Source organism: Molothrus aeneus, chromosome 2 (genome assembly GCF_037042795.1).
Source record: "Molothrus aeneus isolate 106 chromosome 2, BPBGC_Maene_1.0, whole genome shotgun sequence".
In the NCBI taxonomy this organism is placed as follows: Eukaryota; Metazoa; Chordata; class Aves; order Passeriformes; family Icteridae; genus Molothrus; species Molothrus aeneus.
The window spans coordinates 98,442,031-98,466,662 of record NC_089647.1 but is presented as its reverse complement, the minus strand read 5'-3'; the positions used below and the strand labels follow the sequence as shown (position 1 = coordinate 98,466,662).

Sequence of the window (24,632 nt, the reverse complement as noted above, 5' to 3'; positions counted from 1 at the left end):
GGCTAAGGAGAATCTTTATCTCCGTTCAGTTTTGGGCCCTTCAGTACAAGAAAGACATTGAGGTTTCACTCCCCACAGTCCCATATCTCAGCACCAGACTCAGAGCATTTGACATTTAAAACCCCTGGAGTCTATGACAAGAGCTTCCAGCAAAGCTGCAAACATCAGATACTCTTACCAAGAGAGCCAAAAATGTGTACTTGCACTAGGGCAGTGGAACAAGTCAATATAAAGTTTATGTACAAATATAAGCTAAATCCTTCAACTTCTGCAATGCAATGTGGTAATTTTTGTAAAATTTTGTGGTAATTTGAGTTCCTGTGATCTAGGTACAGGGATAGTATCTTAATACACATTACTCTTCTAACATAAAGACTGAGAACAGTTCATAAAAGGACTCAAAGACCTAATTACAAAATTACAATTTTGAGTCCCAACCCCCTGCCCTAATCCATTACTGACTGCATTACCCATGTTTAACCATAAGCTGTCCCATAATACAACAGGAAAAATTGTTTTCATAACAATTTTAATTCTCTAATGTTAAAGCTTTCATGATTTGTTACTGTAGCCTAGTTCACTCACTGCACAGTGAAGTATTGTGGTATTTTGTAACAGGAATTTGGAGAAGATCCATTGACTTTGGAAGCTGAAAACCCCTGTATTTTCAGATACTTTTCAACCATGGTACAGACCAGTCTAAGTGCATTTAATTTTCTGTTTGGACTTGGCACAATAAATCTTTATAATATTAACAGGAAAGCTTGTATAAAATTATTCCTATCATCACAATCAGGGAATGTCTAAAATGACAGAGGAAAAAATGCAATTTACACCAAACTGCTCATGATCAAAGTTTGGTCATTGTTTAGACAAGTGATATTAATAATACTGAAACATCAATCTTACAAGACAGCAACTTTACAGAATAGATGTTAAGCAAACAATTTAATGTGATGAGAGCTTTACAAAAGAAAACAGCAGCCCCAAATATCTTGTGGGGAAAAAGGTGAACATTAGGTGTATCAAACAGGTGATACTATTTGTATGTTAACAGTTCCTCAAAATTAACATGACCTTTACATATTAGGGCTTACAAAATACTTTTCATGGTACTTAAACATAAACAAAAAACCCCAGCTGTTTGTCCAACAGATTAATAGATACAAGAAAGGTCTGTAGCATTTAGCTTAACACAGAGAATGATCTTACACATGGACATCCTGTTAAGTTCTGTGAACAGTTTGTAGTTCTGTATAGAAAAATGGATCTGACACAGCAGTTAGCCAAATGTGAGAACAGGCACATAGAAGAACTTGCACAACACACAAGACTTCCAGACTCTCAAGAGAATTCTTAAGTTTTCTGCAAGATGGAGATTTATTGCCCATTTACAAAGAACAAATGGTAATTACAAGACAAATATGATAATTAAACATACAAGCTCTCGAATTGTACAAAGATAATAATTTCTCATGGTTGATGTGCATAGTTAAAAACAGTGCTAGCTTAAGAGACCTTTGCAAAGATGCAGTGGAATCCCCTGCAGTTACAAGGGGACGTGACTGAACAGGTAAGACACTGATTCACCATTGTGTGTTCTTCGAATTGCCTCTGCCAGGATCATGGAAATGTCAATAAACTGAAAGAAAAATTGAGAAGAAAAATTTGATGGCATGCCAAGAGCAATAAACTATGCAGTTTAGAGCCATATAAACAAACAGTCCATCTACCTTTGTAGCTTTTATTTCTAGAAAGTAATAAAACATTAAAGCTTAGGTATTGAATATATACATAATAACTGCAATAATACCAAATAAGAACTCAAAAATTGAGTAAGAATGAATTGACTATGATCACTGAACACTCATATTGTTGAGTACTTCTGACAAAGGGCATGTTGTCAAAAAGCCCCACTATTCTTGCCATCAGATGGCAGTGTCTGCTTGACATAAATACAATTTAAAGGAAGTACACCTTTTGAAGTGCTTGCCCTGTTTCAATAAATACCAAATGTTAAGCCTTTAAAAAATCCAGTAATGCATTTAAAACCTCAATCCTTTATGCTTTGCTCCACTCTATACTAAGGAAAACCTCCAAAAGGGACACGTGACTTTTTAGAACAAATCCATTTGTGTTTTTCAAGGAAAAATAATGTCACCTAAGATTTCTGTGGCCTCCTCAACAGAATGACTAAAGTCCTACATGCAAATATTGTATGAATAATATTGATTAAAAAAAAAGAAGAAAAACCCATTCAATTTTACATTTGTCACTCTTTCAACAATCAAGCATACTCAAGGTGTGGCAAATACCAAATATTTTGAAGTGCCCTATTATATTATCTGAATTCCCTTAAAACAGTTCTTTAGCATGTTTTGGCAAAATGTTTCTCAAGGCACAAATTCTAGCACCAGTGAGCAGTAAAATACAAATCCTGTGTCTAAAGAAATGACATAACACCACTGTACCTGTATTTTTGGGCAATGTTTCATTTTCTCCTCTTGGGGGATTGTGTTGGTTACCACAACAGCCTCAAACGATGCATTATTAATCCGAGAGAGGGCAGGACCAGAAAAGATGCCATGAGTCAGAATGGCATAAACTTTGGTAGCTCCAGCAGACATTAACCTGTAGAACACACAACAATAGCATGCTGTGATGCATGTGTACATATATGGTTATAGATGAAGCCAGATACAAATCTCTAAAATGCATTTCACTTACGAAGTCCTACATATAAATATCTAAAAAATAATTCTGATATTTGTATAATATAACCTGAAGAAGTTTGAATTGTCTCAGAAAAATCCCCAACAAAAATTATAAATTTAATTTAGAAGTTCTTATTTGCAGCAGTGTTACTAATCTACAATGCTGCACTTTTGACCATACCAGAACAACATAAAAATGAAATCCAGTACAAGCTTTCTATCTTAACCAGGCAAAAAAATTAAATAGGTTGGATGGTAGTATTCACAACTCCATTGTGCCTCCATTATTGTCCACCTTTATTTTCATTTGCAATTCAAACAGTTCTGCTTGGAAGGAGTTTCCGAGGAAGAAGAAATGTTAATGATTAAAACCGTAGCTTACTGCAAGGTTGTGGGAAGACATGCTGCTGATCCAAGCACTCAGTGAAGTGATACATGAGGAGGAAAAACGTATAAATCAAAGAACTAGAACACCTCTTGTGAATGACTTAAAATATCCTAATTTAGTTTCTAATGGCCTCAATGCCTCCAGATGCTCATCTATGTCCTACTGCTTCTCTAGCCTTAGAAACAGAGGCCCTGAGGAATTTTATCAGATCATCACAAAGGCACAGGAGGAAGCATAAGAGAGGAAAAAAAAAGACAAAACCACAGAAACATCTTCTCATTTTGAATGATTTAACAGAATTCAAATTTTCTGGTCATTTTCAGCACTACATTTAGTACCTGCAGCCTAGAAGGTATATCCATTACAACAGGGTGAGCGTGTACCAAGTGTGTGTACTTGAGTTTGTACTTAAGCAAGTTGATTTGTTGTATCTGAAAATATGTTCCTTAGTTCATCTGCTTGATATGCATCTAGGTTGCTGAGGCAAAAGGAGTTTAGGGAGTATTTTGGTGCATGGGTCTTATTATACACAAAATACATCCCACCTGGATTTGACATTAATGAAAAGAACTAGTTCATGCCAAGAACACAACACAAGGCAGAATCACTGAAGCAAAAGCATCTTTCTTAGTGAACATTGCAGATACATTGAAGGTGATTGACAGTTTTAGAATTTTGTCTCTAGAAATGTACTGTAGGAAAAGGAGTACTTCTTTCAAAACAGGAAAGAAATAATGGTTTTTGACAGGAACTAACTTCCTCTATGCACAAGAGTATTAAAAAGATGTTGGCTAGGCAATTTGTGATTTTGATCTGCAAAGGGCACAGCCTAAAAGAATACTTTGAGGTATGATGCAGATTAGAATGCAGATAGCAAACAACTACACAACATTTCTGCAAAATTTCATCAAATTTCCATGAAAAATTAAAGAAACACAAGACTATATGTGAGTTTTTGACATCCTTTATGTAGGTACAAATAGCAAGTCTGCAACTAAAGACTGTAAACTTGTGAGATTAACTTTACTTCAAACCACCAAGAACAATGTCTAACTCACTTTTTGCTTTCATACCATTTCCCACAGCATTCCCCTGTAGAAATCTGTATCTCGTAGCTTGGACAGGTATACTTTTCACTGGGTAAAAAACTGGTTGGATGGCTGGGCCAGAAAGTGGTAGTGAATTGAGTTATTTCCAGCTGGCAGCCAGTCACTTGTGGGGTTCCCCTAGGGCCAAACCCATTTGACATCATCAGGGGTCTGCACAAGCAGAGTGGGGACACCCTCAGTAAGGTTTGCGGGTAACACCAAGTTGGGTGGGAGCATTGATCTGCCTGAGGGCAGGAAGGCTCTTCAGAGGGATCTGGACAAGCTGGATCAATGGGCTGAGGCCATTTGTATGAGGTTCAATAAGACCAAGTCCTAGGTCTGCACTTTGGTCACAACAACCCCATGAAGTGCAACAGGCTCAGGGAAGAGAGGCTGAAAAGCTGTCTGGTGGAAAAGGACCTGGGGTGCTGCTTGAGAACGAGATTAACACAAGCCAGCCTTACTACTAACCTGAAAAGTACCAGCATAAAGGCACCTGGAAAACCATAAATAATCCTTTCTACTCAGCTAGAGCCTTAGTACCACTGCTAGAGCCTTAGTTAGGATAGTGAGTCTACATTCACAAGCTCCTCTTCAAGAAGCAGAACAGCTGGAAGGAATCCAGAGGGTGTCACAATTGAGCAGAAGTCTACAAACCTTGTGGAAAGACTGAACAAACTCAAGTTACTCAAGTCAAGAGGGAAATGAGAACTCTTCAACCAACTTTCAGACAGAAGACAGGAAAACTTATGCTCACCTCCCCATATGAAAGTAGTTTTATGCTTGTACAGATGTACAGTGAAAAGTAATATTACATTTGCATTGGACACTATGGTGAAAATACTTTGCAGTGTAAAATCCAGTAAAGCTTTGTTAAAGATTGCCTAAGAAGAGTGGAAAGGCTCCATGATGAGGTTGAAGGAGGGAATGATTTTTGAGCTGTTGGTTCCTGCCTTGGAACTGTAAAGTGCACTTGAAAGGCCCAAGCCCTTCTCAAGTTATGACATTTTATTTATTCTGTGCTCTTCCTAGGTACAGATCATATATTTCTGTAAATATTTTCTCAATTTCATGTTCTAAAGAAGGACACTGCTGAACCACAGAACTGTGACCCTATCAATTCAAGGGTCGGAATGACTTCATACTAGAGAGGTCAGGTTGGGTTATAGGCTTTGAGGACAACTGTATCCATCAGCTGTGCCGTGAGTGAGAACACTGCAGTGAGACAGATCATAATAACACTTACTTGTCTGCTGCATGACATATTGTGCCACATGTGTCAGCCATATCATCAACAAGAATTGCCACTCTGTCTTTCACATCACCGACCAAGACCATTCTGTCCACTTCATTTGCCTTCTTTCTTTCCTTATGAATGAGAGCAAATTCCACATTCAGTCTGTCAGCAATTGAAGTAACCCTAAGTTACAGGAAGAAATACACCATGTTTAGAGAACCATTTTAAAAGAAAAAACAGTCATACAAATGTTTTTGTCACAAAACACAGTTTTTGTCTCCTGGCTTTCAAATTACCACAGCAAAAACTTTTGCAAGGAATGAGACAGGTAGAAGCAATCTTAATTCATTGCTAATTATGAACCAGAGTGTCTTAAGCTATACCCCAAAAATCAGTTTTTTAATTGAGTTGACTCTGGTTTTCTGTCATTTAGTGCCTGGCTTTGAAAACATTTCAGCTATTCACAAGCTTTGATTAAGCTGCTGCAATACCAGTCACACTAGGTAATTTAAAGTAGGGGGAAGTAAATGCTAAGCCTACAGGAATGTGCACTTTAACACTCTAACTGGAAAATACCACTGCAGTGTTTGAAACCAAGCCAAAGGGGAAAAAAACCCAAACAAGTTAATAGTGATTAATAATTCTTTTCACAGTACTTGACTAGTAATCAAGTAGCTTACTTCATTAATAATTCCCCTAGCATACCTCTGCTTGACAAAGATCTTTTAAAACTCTTCAGGGTGACCTCTGGTGGCCAAACAAACATCTAATAATGAACTTCACTTGTTACAGACTTCTGATTGCCTTTTTCCAATTTGTTTTTTTTATTATCAATACTAAATACAGTGAGAGTGATCTTCGAAAAATAAACTTCTATCATTAATTTGATAATGCAAAAATATTTGGTAGGGGAAAAATGCTGTCTTCTGACTTGAATTCTAAGTAAAGATTGTATTTTGCATTAAAAACAAAACCAACATAAAACCAAATGCAAAAATAACTGTATCCTGATAGGAACAAAGAAATTTAACTAAGTGATCTTTTAGAATTCTTTCTATGTTCTTCACATCCTTAATTTGATTAATCTAAAAAACAAAAACCAACTAGGAGTTCCAAATCATTACAAGATGAATGCTCACAACTTAATTGAAGACTCAAGGACTTCAATTAAAATCAAATTATGACAGTTTTTCACACTTTTCCCCATACTACATTTCAGACATTTAAATTGCTATGGGCTTACAGGAGTCTTACTTCATTTGTCTTTGTTCCCTCTGCAGCAGCAGCATGAGCAATAAAACCTGAGAATAAGCATTTTGCCTCAATAGCATGCTTTATGACCTCACCAGCCAGCCTGCTTCTGAGCTTTAGCATTGGTTTATGCTCAATCAATACCAAATAAAACAGAGTCTGCTAAATGAGTAACACATGCTGTGAATGAAGAAAGCCTCCAATGAACTAAGTTTTCTATTTTTACCCTTTGCCACTCAAACTTTCATTCCCTTTTTCTAGTATTTATAGTGCAAAACTGGGGGTCAGCAGGTTTACATCTGGAATGCAATAATGTAAAGAAAAAAGAAATGAGTCAAGCAAGCTCTTACCTAAATGCCAGCAGGTAGAGTGGGAATAGGCCATATGCCTTGACAGAGAAGGGAAGCTTAGGCAATTCCAGAGCGAAGCAGGAAGAGGTGCAGCAACTTGGCTAAAGAAGCAAGCAGCAGGGAAAATCTCTTCCCTCTGGTGGAGGGATTCAGGTAATGAGGCCATATCCAGGGAGAGAGAAAAATATCTTCTTTAGAGTATAGAAAGCTCCTGAATGCTTTCAAGCATGAACAGCATTGGAAGAAGTAGTTGGTTCTGTTTCTATGCAGTTGGATTCATCAGTGATGTACCCTTTATCTTGCATAATTCATAGAGAAATATAGAAGACTAGACAAACAAGATCATTAATCACTAACTATATGTAAAACTAATTGGTTTAGGCTTGTATAGTACCTTTTTGCACCACCTGCATCAGGTGAGACTATGATACAGTTTCTCCACTCAGGAATGTTCTCTTTAATCCACTGCAGGACTGCAGGTTCTGCATACAGGTTATCTACTGGAATGTCAAAGAAACCCTAGTCCAAAAGAGAAAGAGTTTAATGAATATGTTTTTGTATCTCACCTGGAACAAAGACAAAGGGAAAGAATCAAGCCTTTGCCTATCATGAATGGCAGAACTTCATTAGTATTTTACACTGATCCAATTCTGCTTTTGATACTACTGTCAAATGCTGCTGAAGTCAAATAAACATTAAGGTCTTGAAAAATATCACCCAAGAGGAGTGAAAAAGGAAACAGGTGTTCTCAATTGATATAAAAATCAGGAAAGATGATCACCTTCAGGCACTCAAGTAAATTCATGCTAGTGAAAAGCTCTCAAAACATCCAGTGAATAATACTCAACTTCCATAAATTTCAACTGCCTGACAGTAACAGCAGTATTTCAACATGGGGAGGACTCAAACCAAAATGGAATCTAGGTACAGGTTGTAAAAACAAGAAATCTGGTTTAGACCTTTTTATTTATGTGACAGCCATCTAGCATAATAAGAAATTCTGATTAAATGGAGCGCCAGAATGGAAAGATTTGGTGTTTTCTGTAAAAAAGAAGTTCTCTTAAAACAAGGTACACATGAGAATGACAAATTATGTCTGCTCTGTGTCTGAGGCAAAGGTTTTGTGATTTGTTGGATTCATCAGTAAGCCAGATAAGGGTTGCCAGGCTCCATCTCCACTTCTTTTAAGAAAATATTACACCCTTGGCTGTAACAACAAAACTCTACCTAGGGCAACACTATAATCTATGACAAGGCTAAGATTAAGAGAATTTGCCCCAAGCCAGTATATTTTATATTCTGGAAGCTCTTACATTAGACTTGGCAAATTCTACCAAAGCTCCAATGCACAACTATTTGAAGTAACTGCAAAATCACCCCATAAAATTGAGACTGGTCTCTTTCTAAAATGGAGTTTCATTAGACACAGGTAGCAAGACTTTCTCTGAACCCTCACAGTTCTGTACATAGCCTTTCAAAATAATGACCAAAGCCACAGAGAATTACTATCAGCTTGTCACATTAATTCAGTAGAGCTTCTAGGACAGCAGGTAAGAACCAACCTGGATCTGAGAAGCATGCAAGTCCATGGTGATGATGTGGTCAGCCCCTGCCACTGACAGCATGTTGGCAACAAGTTTTGCAGAGATTGGTGCACGGCTCTGAGAAATAAAGCACAAACATTTACATTTAAGAAATATTTTGACTAGATGCAAGGAATCAGAAGATTAGCTATTTTTCTTGCTTTTTTCCTTTACAATATTTGGAATCTAGATATGGAAAGCTTCAGAATTTTAGTCAAACCAGCCTGTCAATCTTGTTACTAGGGTTTTGAAACTCAGTAAAGCATTTAGGAAGATCTAAATCAGCTTGCACAGTCTGCCTAATAATGCTTTGTATTAAAGAGATAAAACTTGGGATATAGTTTTCCAATTCTTCTACTTAAAAGTTTCAGCTAACTTCACTTCTCTACTCCACAGAAATACTCAATTCTATCTTGTTCTAAGAAACCTTGCAAAATCCGAAGATGGAAGGCAAAATGGACCCAACTTTTGAGAACACTGCTTTAAAACAATATTAGTATCAAGCATTTCTTCATAACACAGTAAAGCTTGTAGCAGATCCTTGTTGGCAGGGGTCTTTAACCCTGACTTTTTTTTTTTTTTAATTTATGTTTAATTCCTGGATGCAATTAGGAGTCTAGAACTCCCAAAAGGCACAGGGGAGGATGAAGAAATCCTAAGTAGAAAGAATGAAAGAAGAATAAAAATCTTATTAGCAAAGTTAATGCCAATGTCAAGAGGTTTTTAAAAGCATCAAGGATGCAGAACAACGAACAAGCAAAAAAAAAAAGGAAACTCTGACTGGAAGTTACCTCACTTTTTTTTAGCTACTCCAAAGTTTTTTCATTTTTTTAAACTCTGTAAAAACCTGTGTTTCCCTAGGCAGTTTTCTCTGCACTAAACAAAACCTCCTGCTTTCTTTTGCTAATCTTTAAATAAGGCTAATAGCTGGCAATAACATTAGCATGAAGGCAGAACTGCAAGTCAGAGCTCCCATCTCAATATCAGACTGCTTTCTGCTGGCACAGTATTCTCTCCTGCTACATCTCTTTATCAAACAGCCTCATTTCACCTCCCAGGAACTTCCTCTCCTTCCAGCCCACAATTACAGAGTACCTCTGCTTTCCTTCCATTGATGCTCAAGGGCATGAGTGACAATGAGCTGAATCACTGACAATTTAGCCTGGATGCTTTTCCATCTGTGTCCTATCAGGAAGCCAATATTTTCATCAAAACTGTTCCTAGTTTAGGTGGACACTGGGCATTTCTCTGTTTTAACCTGCAGATTGACAACACTTCCAGAATAGAAACTGAGATACTGCAGTCTTTTTTTATGGCCAGATCAAGTTTATCACCATAATTACTGAAATTCTTCATTTTGGAAACCATCCCTTTTGGGTGCTGTGTTTCACAGAACATCACCACCATTTTGTCAGGGTAAGACACACAGAAAGCAGATGCAACAGCCAGCACTTCTCTAGATCTCTGCAATTCAGATGCATATCACTTTCAGAACTGAGTTCATCATCATTACTGCTTCAGCACAGTTGATTTTTCACTTACTGAGAACAACACTGCTCTTCATTTAAGTAAGTTCATTCAGTTCTGTAAGTTGTCCAAAGCTTTCTGGATATTTCTATTATTAGTAGCAGATTTTTGTTCATGCCATTTGAATTCCTGATCACTTCATCACTTCAGCTCATTTTAGCACCTGACATTTTTAAGCTGGACTTCAAAATACTCTCAAATCTCTGTCAACATCTAACAATACTATCTACTCTTTTCATTCTGTTGCAGTGTTCTCTTACCAGCTCTTTCCAAAACTCTAGTTTAAAGCTGGACTAACAGGTAAATCTGAAATGAGAGGTTTGCTCTCCTGCTTGTACTATCCTATCTTTCCAGGCTAGACACGTCCCTTCATGGGAACCTCATTCAACCTGACCTCATTATTCAGAAACTTGGATGATAAAGGTGAATGAGAACTCATGATTTTCCTTATAACATAGTTTGTAAGGTTCCCTTCTGATGAGAGAGGTGAAAACCCAGATTCACAGTATTCATTGTTCAATTCTTTGATGTAATTTTAGATTATTTTCAGAATTATTAGAGTGAAATGCAGCATTAGATTATTTACAGAAATGAAATTGTTAAAAAAATCACTTGAATTACCAGTGGCAGGAGGAATCCACAAAGCTAATATAAACAACACCACAAGAGTAACTGTGCAAAGGACACATAGCTGAAAGTAAAAGTTGTCCATTAAGATCAAAGCTCTGTTGCCTTTAAGCATCTTAGTACATTGTCTTGCTCAATATTCATCACATGCACACTGAACAGAAAAAAAAAAACAAAAAAAAAAGAAAGGAAATCAAAGAAAGCCCAAAGATTTATAACTGGAACTTTCACTTCCAAGAAAGCCAGTTGTGAAGTGTATGGATACTGAATGTTCACTAATGCATTACCCAAATTTATAATCTCAAAAATTAGAGATTTACTTTGAAGCCTCAGAAATTGACAGCCATTATCTTGAATATCCAAATAATTTTTAAACTAAATCTAGGGGTTTTCTTGTATCAATTATTCCACAGGATTACTGTCATGGCCTAGGTGAAACACAACTGAAATCAAGAAGTGAAACTGAAAATGTTCCTAGTTATACATAATGTAACCCAGTAAGTTTCACCCTTTAAGGCCATATTAATGGAAATGCGTAGTGTTAGATAAAAAAAAAAATAAATAAATTATACCTACCCAACGCTCCACGGACCCCTTCTACAAATCAAAAAAACAAAGTTATGTGAGCTGTAGAACACCAAACTCATCTGTCACTACTTCTAACTTATCTCAAAGGCATCTCTACAGCATCCTACATAAATGTTTCCTGCCCACAGCTTGGAAGGTTGGCATAATTAGAGGATGCATAAATGCAGTTATAGTCAAAGCACAGAAACATCTGAGCTATTTTTAAGTTTACCTAGCTTGTGCATCAGAAATATTCTAGTTTAGGGCAGCACTTGACTGAATCTAAATTAATTTACTGACTTTTTTATCATTCTCAGTAAGCCTTTGTTTTTGTTTTTTTTTTATCTGTTTCTCATTTAAAGATAGTTCAGGTTTAGTGCTAAAATTTTCAGAGTAGATTAAATTGCTCAGACTAAGATTTTTGCTACAAGGCCCTTTCCTTACATGAATAAATGAAGAGCACTTTCATTGTTCTCAGAAATCATAACTGCACCAGAGGTATGACAAATACATGCTTATTTTAAGCAGCAAGGACTCAGTCTATTTAGTTCATAATGAATTAAAGCCACTAACTTAAATTCAAACTAGAAAACAACATCCATGTACTGAAGATTATACTGCTTCAATTCAAAGTCAAGCAAACTACAGCAACGTCTTCCACCATAGAAGAAAATCTGTGTGTGATCATAGGAAGAAAATGGCTGGCACTTTACTGACACTTCAGGCAGCACACAAAGCTTGTGCACTCATGATGGGTCAAAGACCAAGTGATCTGATGCAAGCAGGAGGGAAGATGTCCCTGTCAATAAGCTGCCCAATGTTGACAGCTGCATTATAGCTCATTTTGCAACACAGAGGTCAACTACCAAGGTTAATTTCCAAAGATGGCAAACATTTTCTCAATTGCAAAACAGAGGGGGGAAAAAGCCCCCACAAACAACAACAACAAAAAATATATGCCTACAATTGTGGAACTCAGTGACACACAGAGAACAGTCTGGAAAAAATATCTCAAAATCTCTATTAATCAAAATCACTTTCCAATGCATTTCTGAAATACAAAATGCTCCTGGATGGTGTGCACTGTGCCACCACACTGGAGAGTTAAAATGTCTCTGGAAGTCTGCCACATGAAATTTGGATCCCCTTGACACGACAATTTAGATGCATGGAAATTTTGGAATATACTCATACTTTTCCCACACCAAGAACTTAGAGGATGGTACAGCAGAACTTCCCAATATGAAGTGGGAAATTAAAACATTGTGAGATGCTTTCCCTTCTTAGCACCAAAATGCTCATTGATACCCTTTCAAGGTCTTTTGATATAAAGTATTTCAGCCCTTCTGATCAAGGGAAAGCATCATCCACTACAAAACACAGCAAAAATGAAGCACCAAGAGATGTAGGCATAGAATAGGTTCTTACATTTTCATCCCCGAATTCCATTTTTGGAAGTATAGCCAGTAGACTTTCATTGTAGTAGTATGGTACTACAGAGCCTGCACCTAAAGAACTAATATACTAGAAAATAGGTTTTTTTTAGTTTTGTTCTTAGATATCACAGGCTGACTATTATATATTTTGTAATAACTGCTATTATTTTTAGCTTCTCCATTACTTCAGTCCTGTTAGTTTTTTAATCTAAAAGAATATAAAAATCAGCAGGTTTGCAGAATGGTTTGATGCCCAAAGTGGAAGAGAGGGGGCAGTCCATTTACAAGAAGTAAAGGAGAGAGACAATTTTCCAAAAACACAACCATTGCAATCCAATCTTTAAAGCCAAATTCACATTTCTTATTACTTCTTTTCAAGTGAGCTTAGGTAAAAGTACCATTCATATAACCTCTCAAAGGGTCTTTTTTGTACATTAGTAGAGATAAAGTCCAGTTTTCTCTTTTTTAAAATCAGTCTCACTTCCCACAGAGGGTTTGTTATTGTGTTACCAACTGGGCTGAACTGATATATTCATCAGTTATGACACCAAATTCAGGAAAAGGGCAATAAAATCAGTAGAGCATTTATAGGGTTTCCATACAATTTCTTGTCTTCGTAAATAAAAAAAAATATTACAGATATAAATTTTTTAAAATCTGTCTGGCAGCATAAAATAATGTGTTTGTTAATTTCTGTTATGTATTGTGGATTTTATCAGTTCCTTCCATTTTGCTCTGTTTAACCATCTAGGAAAAAACCTACCCAACATAATTGTTACAGCACTTTGAATTCAGTATTTAATTCCATGCAATTAAAATGCTTAAAAGGTGTTCTCTCCACATTAATAGGGATTTAAAAACAAAAAAAACTTTGAAAAAGCAGGATAAACAATCCCATAAAATGCAGTTTGCTAGCAAAGTACTCTGCAACAGACCACACACATAGAATATACCTATATTTGCAAACTGAAGGCATGCCAATTATCAATGCACAAGCAAAAAAACTAATTTATTGTCTTGCTCCATCCATTGTGGATAAACTAATTGAATATTTTACCAAGAGAAAAGGGCGGAGGGGGGGAAATCAAATCTTTCAAATCACTTAAATGTTTATGAAAATTGTTAATCTCCAAAAACTTCAAGTGAGCAAAGTGAATAGAAGCCTTCCAAAATGACAATTCTTACCTACCTTGTCTTTCTTATCTTGCCTGGCATATGGAAAACATGGAATTACAGCAGTCACTCTGGAGGATGATGCAATCTTGCAAGCATTGATCATGATGAGCAGTTCCATTAAGTTGTCATTTATTTCTCCACAGCCACTCTGGATAATATACACATCTTCCCCTCTCACACTTTCACCAATCTCTACACTGAAAGAGCAGGAGATGATCATTTCAACACTTGAAGTACTGGAAAGGCATTACTAAAAAAATTTTAGAAAACCCAAAACAGCTGTGTTTTAACAAACTACCACAGGTCTTCTGTAAACTTCCCATTTAGAGTAGGATGATTTTTACAGCAATTTCCATAAGAGCCTCCTTGACAATTTAAATATAAGCCAGTATGGTCTTCATCAGGTCAGCACCAACCAACAGCTATAAAATCTACACCATGATGTTCAAGTAAAGTGTTTTTAAAAGACAAAAATCTTACAGAAAAGCTAAGAAGGGTGCTAATCAACAGCTTGCCACAGCTCAACTCTCATTTTGTGTCAGTTCTATTTCCTCTGACTGTGCTTACGTGCATTGGTTCCTTATGTGAGTATCTAAGTTTTTTTGTTCTTCCACAGATTTCAAGACAAATCCTGGGATCAATCACTGCTCACACCACAGAATTCAAAAATTAAATTGAACTTAAACAGGAAAAATAAAACAAAACTGTTGAATGTGTAATCCTTTCTCAATTCTAGATCCAAGCAAAAGACATCTACTGCTGAACCATACTAACTTTTCACACCTGTTACTCGAAAACTTACACATAAATATAACAGAAAAACTTTTGTTTTTCCCTAAATCCATGTACTATGTACACAAAATGTACAGACTTCCTAAATAATTAAGTGATCAGACCGTGCAAATCCATGCTCTACTATGTTAGTCTCAGTTATTAAATGCTGGAATATATTGAACCCTTATTTAAAAGGTTGTATCTGTACCCAAGACACAAATAAGCTGAAGTTTCTCATTGGAAACCATCCAAATGCCCAGATGTGGGTAGAATAATTTCTCTAATGGGTCCCTCAATGCTGAGGCTTGCTCTAGTCAAACATAGTCCAACAAGTTTTGTTTATCAGCTCTCAGGGTGCTATGTAAGACTCATGAGCTTTCTGCAGAAAGGAATTTACTGCTTTTAAACATCTTAATGATAAACACACATTTGATTTATCACTATCAAGATAGTTGAGTACATGCTCTCAGCTGCCCTATTTGAGTTCTCTGCAGCCTCAAACTATCCAAAGATCCTGTATTAATTTTTCTCCTTAACTGATTACATTTTTTTCCTAAGAATGCTACAAGCAGGATTCCTTAAGGTCAAAGAAAGCAAATCATCAAATATCAGGTCTCTGGAAGGACAGAGGTGGTCAGGGACACCATCATCTGCAGATATATGAGGAAACCTTTCTGAGGCTTTCATTATTCCACAAAGACAACAATTATGTGACTAAAAAATTGTATTTCCCTCTCTAAGTTTTTGATCAATGGAATGAGGCCATTCAGAGAATTGTGTTTTGATTTAAATATTTTCTTTGTTTCCCTTTTTGAAGCTGGACAAGTTTTGGTCAACACAACATTTTTTCAGCAAGATACTAAATGTGATACATGATTAGAAAAAACTAGCCAGGCTTAAGTAGGAGCCCTCCTGAACACAAACCCAGCTCCATGTGAGGAATCTACTCACAAGCTTACAGATGTGGCTGCAATCATTATTATAGCTTTGTGGTTATCATGAGGGCTTTAAAAAATTCTAATTGCACCCTGACTCAGCAGTTACACCGACCTGCTTTATAATGAGTCTTGTCTCGTACCACACCTTTGGAATATGCCCAAAGAAAAATTATTTTATTACTTAAGAAAAAAAAAGAACAGCTAATTTAACAGTCTAACATTACATACTAGGAAAAACATTGGCTGAGTGACAAAAGTATATGATCTTAGTGTTCACTATATTTCTTTCAGTATTTCACTATACTGAAAGAACACTTGGAGTTGTTTTACTCTTTTTAAAAACTGTCACTTCTATGCACATCATTAAAAAATAACAGTTTTCAGAAGGTCAAGGAATATACTTTCAGATAAATATAGGTCTGGTTAATAGTATGTTATTTTTCCATTGATACTAATTGTATTTTTTTCTTATGATCTTGGGCTACCAATAAACATCAACTTGTAAACAACTTAGAAAACAAAACACGGAACTTCTTTCTCTCTTTGGGCATTTGAAAAAGAAGTGTAGCTATGTTTTTAAGGCTAGAATGACATACTTACTTGTCATATAGAAATGTGAGTAGTCACATTTCCCAGTCAAGACAGAACTGTACAACAGATCAGTATCTCTCATTATCTACTGTCTCAAAGATTGAGAGGCATTGTGCGGACTCAACCAACAGATACACACAGAGCTGCCTATTTCACCTTCCCCAAGCCAGAGAGTAAAAGATAACCAGTCATTGTATTGCAAGTGTTTCATCAGATACAGCCTGTACTAACCACACTGGTGGGGGTTTGGGTGGAGGGTTTTGTTTTGTTTTTGTTTTTTTTTTAACTGGAGGGACGGCAGGGAATTGGCAATTAGGATTTGTTTTGGTTTGTGGGGTTTTTTTGCCCCATCCTTTCTTTTTTTTTTCCAAATTCAGGCAACCAATAAAAGACTATAAACTACAGAATCAGGTATTTGAATGTTTTATTTCAAGTATCTATTAGACAATACTAAGCTAACTGCAGTCAAACTCTGTGACAGTTATCTTACTAACATTGCTACTAAATTCCCCCATCTATATCATGACCTTATTAACTGTTTATGAGGTTATTTAAACAATTTCACATAGTCAGGACACAGAGGAAGGACACAAAAACAAGCTCTTGCCTCAAGATTACAAGCTCTGTTTGTTTTATGCAATTTAATCAAATTCACCTATTTGGTAACAGTTTAAATAAATTTCTGTTCAAGAAGAGTCAACAGAACCTGCACATTAAAAGCCCTGACACCACACAATTGTGTTTAAAAGGGAAATTTACAAAATCAATAGCAAACAAAAGTAATGAACTCTGAGCCAGATGCTTGGCATCCAGAATCACAAGGCTCTAGCTGGGAAAGATACACATAAGATAGGACATGATGAATACCAAGTTTAAGTGTTGGTATCTGCCTTCAACTTGCAAAGGCTGATTTGAGTGCTCCATTTAACAAGTAGAAACTTGGACACACTAACAACCATGAATTAAGGATACAGCAGAAAACCCACTTAGGTTACAAACATATTTCAACGACTGAAGCATCCATTAAGCAAAAATCAGAATCAGGAGTAATCACAGACTGAGATCCTTTTGAGCTAGATTTATAGAGCAGTCCCAACTGAACTTAGTGATGGGAATTACAAATTTCTATGTTCTAACTAAAAACCAAGCAGCTGTGGGGAAACAGGGGATTAAGTATGTAGGGCCAGACTACAAAGGTTAATAATGTAAATACATAGCTAAGATGTTAAAATTATACACTTAAAAAGGGCTCTATGTATTTTTAAAAATAATTGCAGCAGTTTAAGTTTCTAGCCATGCTTATAAAAAGTAAGATTTCTCAAAAAAATAGATGCTAAAAAGGTAGATGTGTACTTCAGGCCCTTCCAACACCCAGAGAAGAGGCCAAAAATGAAGGTCTAGAGTCCTCATACAGTGTGCAAATGAATCAATATCTCAAAAGTGATCAAACAAATCCACATGCTGAGTTTGCAACTCATTGAAACCCAGCCAATGGCAAGCACTGAGCAGCAGGGTGCGTTTGACCTCTTACCTCTGGGAACACATTTCCCAGAGTAAAGTCTTTCAACCCAAGAGTTTCAACTTACTGGGCAAATATTTCATCTGATGTGATGTTACATCATAAACTGAATACCAGCGAAGCCCAAAGCAAGAAAGAAACAATAAAAATGCCAGAGCTGGTTTTAAGGCTACAGGGATCCCAGATCTCCTGGCACCCATGGTGTCCCCTCAGCTCTAGGCTTTTCCACAGTTCCAAGACAGCCCTCTGCTACATCTCCATTAACAGCTGCCCAGCTCTGATGCAGAGCACTGGTGTGGTAAACACCAGAAAATAGGAAATATCTTGTTACCCTCCACTCTGGCATACAGCCTGCCACTGCAAGAGGAAAACACCTTTTCTTGAGCAAGTTCTGGGTTTAACAACTTGCAGCCCAAAACTACCCTCAAATATTTGGAAACAGAAGTCTAACAAGTCTGAACATGTGCAAAAACTCTTCAAAGGCTGAGTACTAAACTCTGCACCTCAGGACACCTGGGACTGTCAGCCATTATCCACACATATTGGGGGGGGTTTGTTTGGCTTGCCTTTGTTTTATTTTTCTTGGGGGGGTGGGGTGGGGGAGGTGGTGTTGTGGGTTTGTGTTTGTTTTTTTTTTTTCTTGTTTTGTTTGAGGTTTTTTTTTGGAGGGGAGGTTGTTTTTTAATTTCAAGTATCTAGCATCTACACAAAGTTAAAAGTACACTGCATATGGCAAGGTCAAATAAGTGGAAGTCTCAAACCAAAAGCTTTAAAGGATTTGGGTCCTTTTCCAATTCAGAGAAATGAACAGTGCAATAAATGGCCATATTTGCTGTGTCTTCAATTCCCTATACAAACAAAACTGTTGTGGCTTTAACACATACAGTGAGCAGTCCAGAAACAATTTTTACCTTCTCCAGCCAAGCTGGTAAAATCTATTTCTCCAGCCTCCTCTAGCTCATGACAGTGTAAGCAAGCTGGGAGAGAGGGAAACAGCTGTCCCCACTGAGAGAGGCAGGCCACAACCAGCCCAGCTGGGAATCACCTGCTCAGCATCTGGGCAGTATGAAGAAACACTTCACATCCCCATGTGTCCCTAGTCCCTCCTGCCTTCAGCTGTTCTAACACCAGTTTGTGACCTGAGCTTGCTCATTCCATGGGCAGGGATCTGCAAATACCAAAGCATCTCCTCAGGGAGGGTGATACAGCTCATGGCTCCACACCAGCTGAACCCAAAAGGGCCAGGTTACATGAGATGCAGTAGAGTTAAGGCTCATCTGAGACAACTGCAGGATGCTGATGGGGGATTAAGAAGGAAGTCTTAAAGCCAGGTGACAATTTGTAAATCTCTAGGACATAAGTTTCTAGGTTTGCTCTTGTTTTTTTTTCAGTTACTTTCTTCATGGAACAAAGTGATTTCATTTTGCCACTTTGTGTGAAATACAAACTCAAACCCATCCTGGATTCTCCAGGGAAGCATCAGCTACTTTTTCCTAACTTCCAAGATCACATTTCAGCCCATGAAATCAAGTTTCATTTACTCACAAAAAAATGGCTCTCATATCAACAGCACAGCTTTTCCCATAAAGCAGCCAATGTCCCTTTGTAGTCATTCCATATTTCCTTCTGCAAAAGCTAAATTAGATTCACTTTAATTTGATATTTCTGAAACAGTCCAACTTCAGGAGTTGAATAAGGCTTTGGGTAGGAAGCCTTCAAATTCACATGTGCCAGGCAGGATTTCAATTCCTTTCCTCTTGGATTAAGAAAATCTACAAGACTTACTTCAGCCAGTGAATCTGACAGCAAGAAGCCAGGAATCTCACAGGAATGGATGGCAGCACTAACCATCTTCCACTAGGAAAAATGTGTGCAAAAGAATGCCATCTGAGAGTAGTTTCTCCATTTTGAGAATAACAAGTGTATCAAGGGCAGAGTTAAAATAAATAGTCTTCAGAGAAGGAAGAATACCCTACCCTGAAAGAAAATAAAATTATTTACAAAGTAATACATTTAATAATATTTTTTCAATTGACTCACCAAAAATATCCTCACAGGGATTAATTGTATATTAAAAATATCCTCATTGGGGTTTAATTGTACAGCAACTCTAATTAAATGCCACCTCAGTGTATTTGAAGACAATTTTGCAAAAGGCTTCAGAATGTTTAATATCTGTATGCATCTGCTACGTGTCAGTCAGTTTCATGATGCTGAGGCTACAGCAGCCCTCCCTGTTTAAGGACTTCTTTCTTCTTTCTTCAGCCTCAAAACTGCTGATGACAGTTGGTTTGTGGGGTTTGAAGAAGATAAACTAAGCCCCCACTGCAGTCCTTATCATTTTGCCAGATAAATAAGGTGGTGCCACCGAAGCTCCTTCCATGCCACTGTGGCTGGCACTCAACTGACACACAACAGAGTTATCACCCACAACCAGAGCTTAGTGAGGAGCTCTAGTGCTGCATTTGGTAGGGCTGCCTGACTTTTTAGTAGCCAGCTGAAGGAAAACATTTCCATACAGTTTAAAGGGAAGGAAGAAAAAAATGGGGCAGTGATTGAGTCTGGCAGCAATTTCCCCACTTTCTCAGCAAAGGCTTTACATTTACCAGCTAGAGAACCTGAAAGAATATTGATTGCCTAAATCAGAAGATGACTGTGATATTGTTGCTAGATAGACCAGTCTCTGTACAGATAAAAATGAGGAGCCTTTCCTATTTTAAATGTTCTGGAGCTGTAAACATACAGGCACTGGCTGTTTAGCCACAGTGCTTGTCAGTGGTGGTCTTATCCCTGGCTAACCTCAGCATCAGTTTCTCAAACCCACTTACAGCTGCTGAGAAATGGGACTGAAACCTAAAGCCTGTTTCACTTGAAATATAATGCAAAATATTTAATAACTCTTCCCTCCACTCTATTCTGCAAACCAGACTAATTACAACTCTAAAGTGAAAGGCTTCCAGCTAGGACCTTTTGCACAGATTTAAGCCTGGGGCTGCACTCAGTTGTCAATTTATGCACCATTTATATTTAAGAAAATGCAGCAAGTAGCAAAACAGAGTTTTGAACAAAAGGTAAATCTTCTCTGCAACTTGCTAACTTAACAGATCTGACAAAACAAGAGTTTGACCCTCAGGCCCAGGCTTATCTGTTTGCATGGGGGATTGCTGGAGTGCCATTGGAAGGTTTAAGGTTCTTTGAGCTTTTTAACTATCAGGTTTTAGTATTCTGCAATACTGCAAGTGTATTTCATCATGCCAATACACTTGTCTATAAATTTAAAAATGGAAGAAAAATTTTAAAAAGTACTGCACCAGAGTCACTGTATATAGGAAGAAGTCATTTTTTGCTTATATACACACACAGTTTAACAGTATGGAAAGACTGAAAATCCAGATCCCTCAGCAAGGAACCCCTCTGCATAAGTATCAACTTTACCTGTAGTTTAATTTCAAATACATTGTTGAGGAATGCTCTTACTATTATTGCTGGGGATTTTTTTATTGAATACATTAGTCTAGAAAACTGGAAAGTCAACATCCTGAAGTAAGTTGCTAAGAATATTGAAAAAATTACTTGAAATAATATGTAGTGGACACAACTTTACTTGCTGAAGGGGAAACAGGAAATTCAGATTAGACTCAAAAGAAGTTGTAAAACAAAACAGAAAAACAAATAAAATCCAAACACTTAAAGGTTTAAAATATTAAGCCATTTTAATTGAGGGAATAAAATAAATAAAAAAAGATAATGTCAGCATTGCCATGTTGCAACAGAAACAACTAGAAATAATGTTTCTAATAAATACATTCTGCATATGTGTACATCACTACTTGCCTAAAAACATGAACTGGCGCTACCAGATTAGCCAAACCACTGAGATACTGCAGTCACCACTGCCTTTTTAATGGTAGAGAGAATATTCCATACCTGGAAAAATAGGTGTATCCTGAAGCCCAGAATTTAATTATCTTATAAAATAAATATGCAAATTGAGATAAATTTCCACCCTGAATGAAATCTAAATCAATTTAGTTCTGCTGTTTGCTGTTTAAAGCACAGATTAAGATAAGTGTCTCTGGAGAAGAAACATTAAAAAAAATTAGACAAGTTAGCAAGGAATTCATGCAACCAAATACACAAGTTAAGTTTTATCATGCAGAAAGGAGATCAAAGAGCAATAAAGTGAGTATGGGGCTGGAAAGAATTGAGAGAAGATTTAAGCTTTCATTTAATCAGGAATGAATAGAAGAGTTAGAGTGTGCAAACATTAGATTGCATAAACACCAATGGAAGAGGGTTTATAGTAATGCCAGTGAGCATAACTAGAACAAGAGCAACTGCACTGAGAATGCAAAAATGTAGACAGGAAAGGACAAGCTTTGTGAGAGCAATTTTAGAACACATCATGATAATCTTTCAAAGGAAGCAATGAAAACATGCTTTTTCAGGAGATTCAGAACAAGAACAGATGAAAATAAACACACAAGAAACCTCAGAGACTAGCCAGCTATTTACATCAGGAACTTGTGTTTCAGAATCAGCTGGCAGCCTAGACTCACATACCTATACAGAGGAGCAGTTGCAGTCTTACCAGCTCATGGGGTGAACATACCACTGTCACCTCAATTTAAAATTCTTCATTAAAACTGAGCAAATTAAATAGGTGGATCAGAAAGCTAAGATAACACACTAGCAAAGAGAGGCAATATTGATAGAAAAAGCCCTGGCAAACACATTCCCAGACTCCAGGTGAGCAAGCTGTCCTCATGGTTTCACACAGGATTTTTTGCACTGTTACCAGTTACTTTTGGTGTTTGGCTGGCTAGGAATCTGGAATGACTGCACTTTGAGGAGTAAGCCAAGGCGATCACAACAACCTGTATCACTCTCACGCATGACCATCTGTCTTGGACTAGGGAGTGGAGCCCTACAGGAGCTGTAATGGGTGCACCACACACACACCTGGCTACTAATGCAAAATAAAGACCAGTTGCAACAAATTCTGCAAGTGTAATTTGACTTAGATGCTTTTAAAAATCTAATCCAGCATCCTGTTTTCATATCTGCCTGTATGCAGATATAGGTAGGTAAGTAGGGAAGACCTACTTAAAAAACTGCACGGCATACCGTAGTTCATAGGATTTTTTTTATCTCTCGGTAGATAAAGTTCATCAACTGCACAGTTAATTATCTGCGAGCGGCAGGATGCGCCTGACATCGCAGACGGGCTGCCTGTGCAAACACCATTCCCACCGCACAGGAGGGAGGATGCTCTTCACCCGGCCAGGGCCGTGCCAGCCCTCCTCCGGCCCAGGAGCTCCCGACGGGAGCGCTCCCGAGCCGGGCACAAGCCCTGAGCAGGGACACCTGCGGTGCGGTGCTTGTGCAGGCGGGGGAAGGGAGGGGGCACAACCAGGAGCGAGTGCCGGCTGGGACACCCCGCACCGCGCCGGGCGGGACACACGGCTCCGCGCCGGGCTCCCGCGGCTGCACCTGCACCGAGCCGTCCGTACGCGGGTCCCGCACCGGCACAGCCGCCGCCAGCCCGGGGTGACAGCGGGGCGGGTGACAGCGGAGCGGGCCCCGCCGCCAGCCCCGATGACAGCGGGCGGGCCCCGCCGCCTCAGCCGCCGGGCGCGGGGGTGTGTCCGGGGTGCGCCCGTGACGCCGGCGGGGCGTGGGAACGGGAGGCGCGGCGAGGGCCGGGGCCGGGGCACGCACCTGGTCTCCTGGTTGCTGAACTTCTTGGTGACCACCTTGCCCAGCTCCAGCCCGAGCCGGTCCGCCACCCGCTGGGACAGGTCGTGGTGGGAGCTGCCGCTGAAGAGCACAATGTTCGGCATGGCGGGGGCGAGCGCGGCGGGCGGGCGAGGTCGGGGCTGCGGCGAGAGCGGCAGAGGAGCGCGGGCAGTGCGGTGCGGGGTCAAATAGCGGCGGTGCGGGCCCGCCCCGCCGCCCGGAGCGGGAGGGACCGGGGCGGGGCGAGCCGGGGGCGCCGCGGAGCACAGGTGTGGCCGGCCGCCCTTCGCGGCCACGGGGTGGCGGTCGGGGGGGTGGCTGCCGCCTCCTCCTCCTCCTCCTCCTCCTCCTCCTCCTCCTCCTCCTCCCCCCCCCCCCGTGCGAGCCCGGTGCGGTCCGTGTCCCCCCAGCCGCCTCTGGAGCAGCGTTCGGCCGGGCCGCTCCTCAGGCGGGCAGCGCTCTGCCCGTGCGTCGCTCCCGCGCCTGGAGAGAGGCACGAAAGGAAGATCCTCACGGGGGCTCGGCTGCCTACGGGATATGTGGTTCCGATGACACCGGCACCTAAAAAAAGCCGAATACAGCTATAGCTAGGTTGATGTGGGGTTAGAGATCTTACTGGTTTTACTTAGCAGAGCTGTCTCTAAATAACCCGTGACCGATTCTGTGTAAACGCTACACATTTTCCATTAGCTTGGTTTTGTCGATTGTTGCTTAGAAATATGCTCATAAGCAAAGTGCTGTCTGAAAACTGACTAAGATAAAAAGGTCTTAGCTTTCAGGTAGAGCTGTTTTAACTTATATGTATATAAATAAATAGATTGCATTGGATAGGTGACTTCAGAACCACCTCAGTTTTCCTGTCTTACGCATTTTCTTCAAAGAGCAGGGTCTGAAACACACGGTTATTTATGTTCTGTACATAAGATAATTCATGACTAAATAAACTCCATTGTTTATTAGTAAATTTTTCAACTGAACCTGAAGTCCAGTAAGGAACTTCCTCAAAATAACCCCAAACAAACAAACAAACAAACAAAAAAACCCTCCCAAATTAAATTAAATGTTTTAGTCAACAACTGGGTAATAAATGTTTTGGGTTGTGGAGCTGGGGGTTAATAGGTTGGGTT

The 24,632-nt window shown here is 38.8% G+C and overlaps 1 protein-coding gene across 3 annotated transcripts; it reads right to left on the bottom strand.

Annotated features, from left to right (window-relative positions):
* Positions 1-1,394: 1,394 nt before the first annotated feature.
* PRPS2 (phosphoribosyl pyrophosphate synthetase 2) lies at positions 1,395-23,609 on the bottom strand. 3 transcript variants are annotated; one of them, XM_066571626.1, is made up of 8 exons: positions 23,488-23,609; positions 13,958-14,141; positions 11,342-11,362; positions 8,591-8,689; positions 7,423-7,547; positions 5,437-5,610; positions 2,472-2,631; positions 1,395-1,642 (listed from the first exon to the last, which is right to left on the bottom strand). In XM_066571626.1, exons 1-8 carry the CDS (start codon positions 23,607-23,609, stop codon positions 1,550-1,552), a joined length of 978 nt encoding a protein of 325 aa, XP_066427723.1. In that variant the 3' UTR covers positions 1,395-1,549. The 3 variants fall into 3 exon arrangements, with proteins under 3 accessions (XP_066427723.1, XP_066427724.1, XP_066427725.1); XM_066571627.1 differs by lacking the exon at positions 11,342-11,362; XM_066571628.1 differs by lacking the exons at positions 7,423-7,547; positions 8,591-8,689; positions 11,342-11,362; positions 13,958-14,141; positions 23,488-23,609 and adding an exon at positions 7,029-7,084.
* Between the last annotated feature and the right edge of the window lie 1,023 nt (positions 23,610-24,632).

What these genes read in the sequence shown, in the direction of transcription:
- PRPS2 (XM_066571626.1), bottom strand. Translation starts at nt 23,609, where the DNA reads ATGCCGAACATTGTGCTCTTCAGCGGCAGCTCCCACCACGACCTGTCC. An exon ending in AGGGGTCCGTGGAGCGTTGG is followed by an intron (nt 8,690 to 11,341) that starts GTAGGTATAATT and finishes TTTATTTCTCAG; the next exon opens with AGCCGTGCACCAATCTCTGC. An exon ending in TGCATGCTTCTCAGATCCAG is followed by an intron (nt 7,548 to 8,590) that starts GTTGGTTCTTAC and finishes CTTTTGGACTAG; the next exon opens with GGTTTCTTTGACATTCCAGT.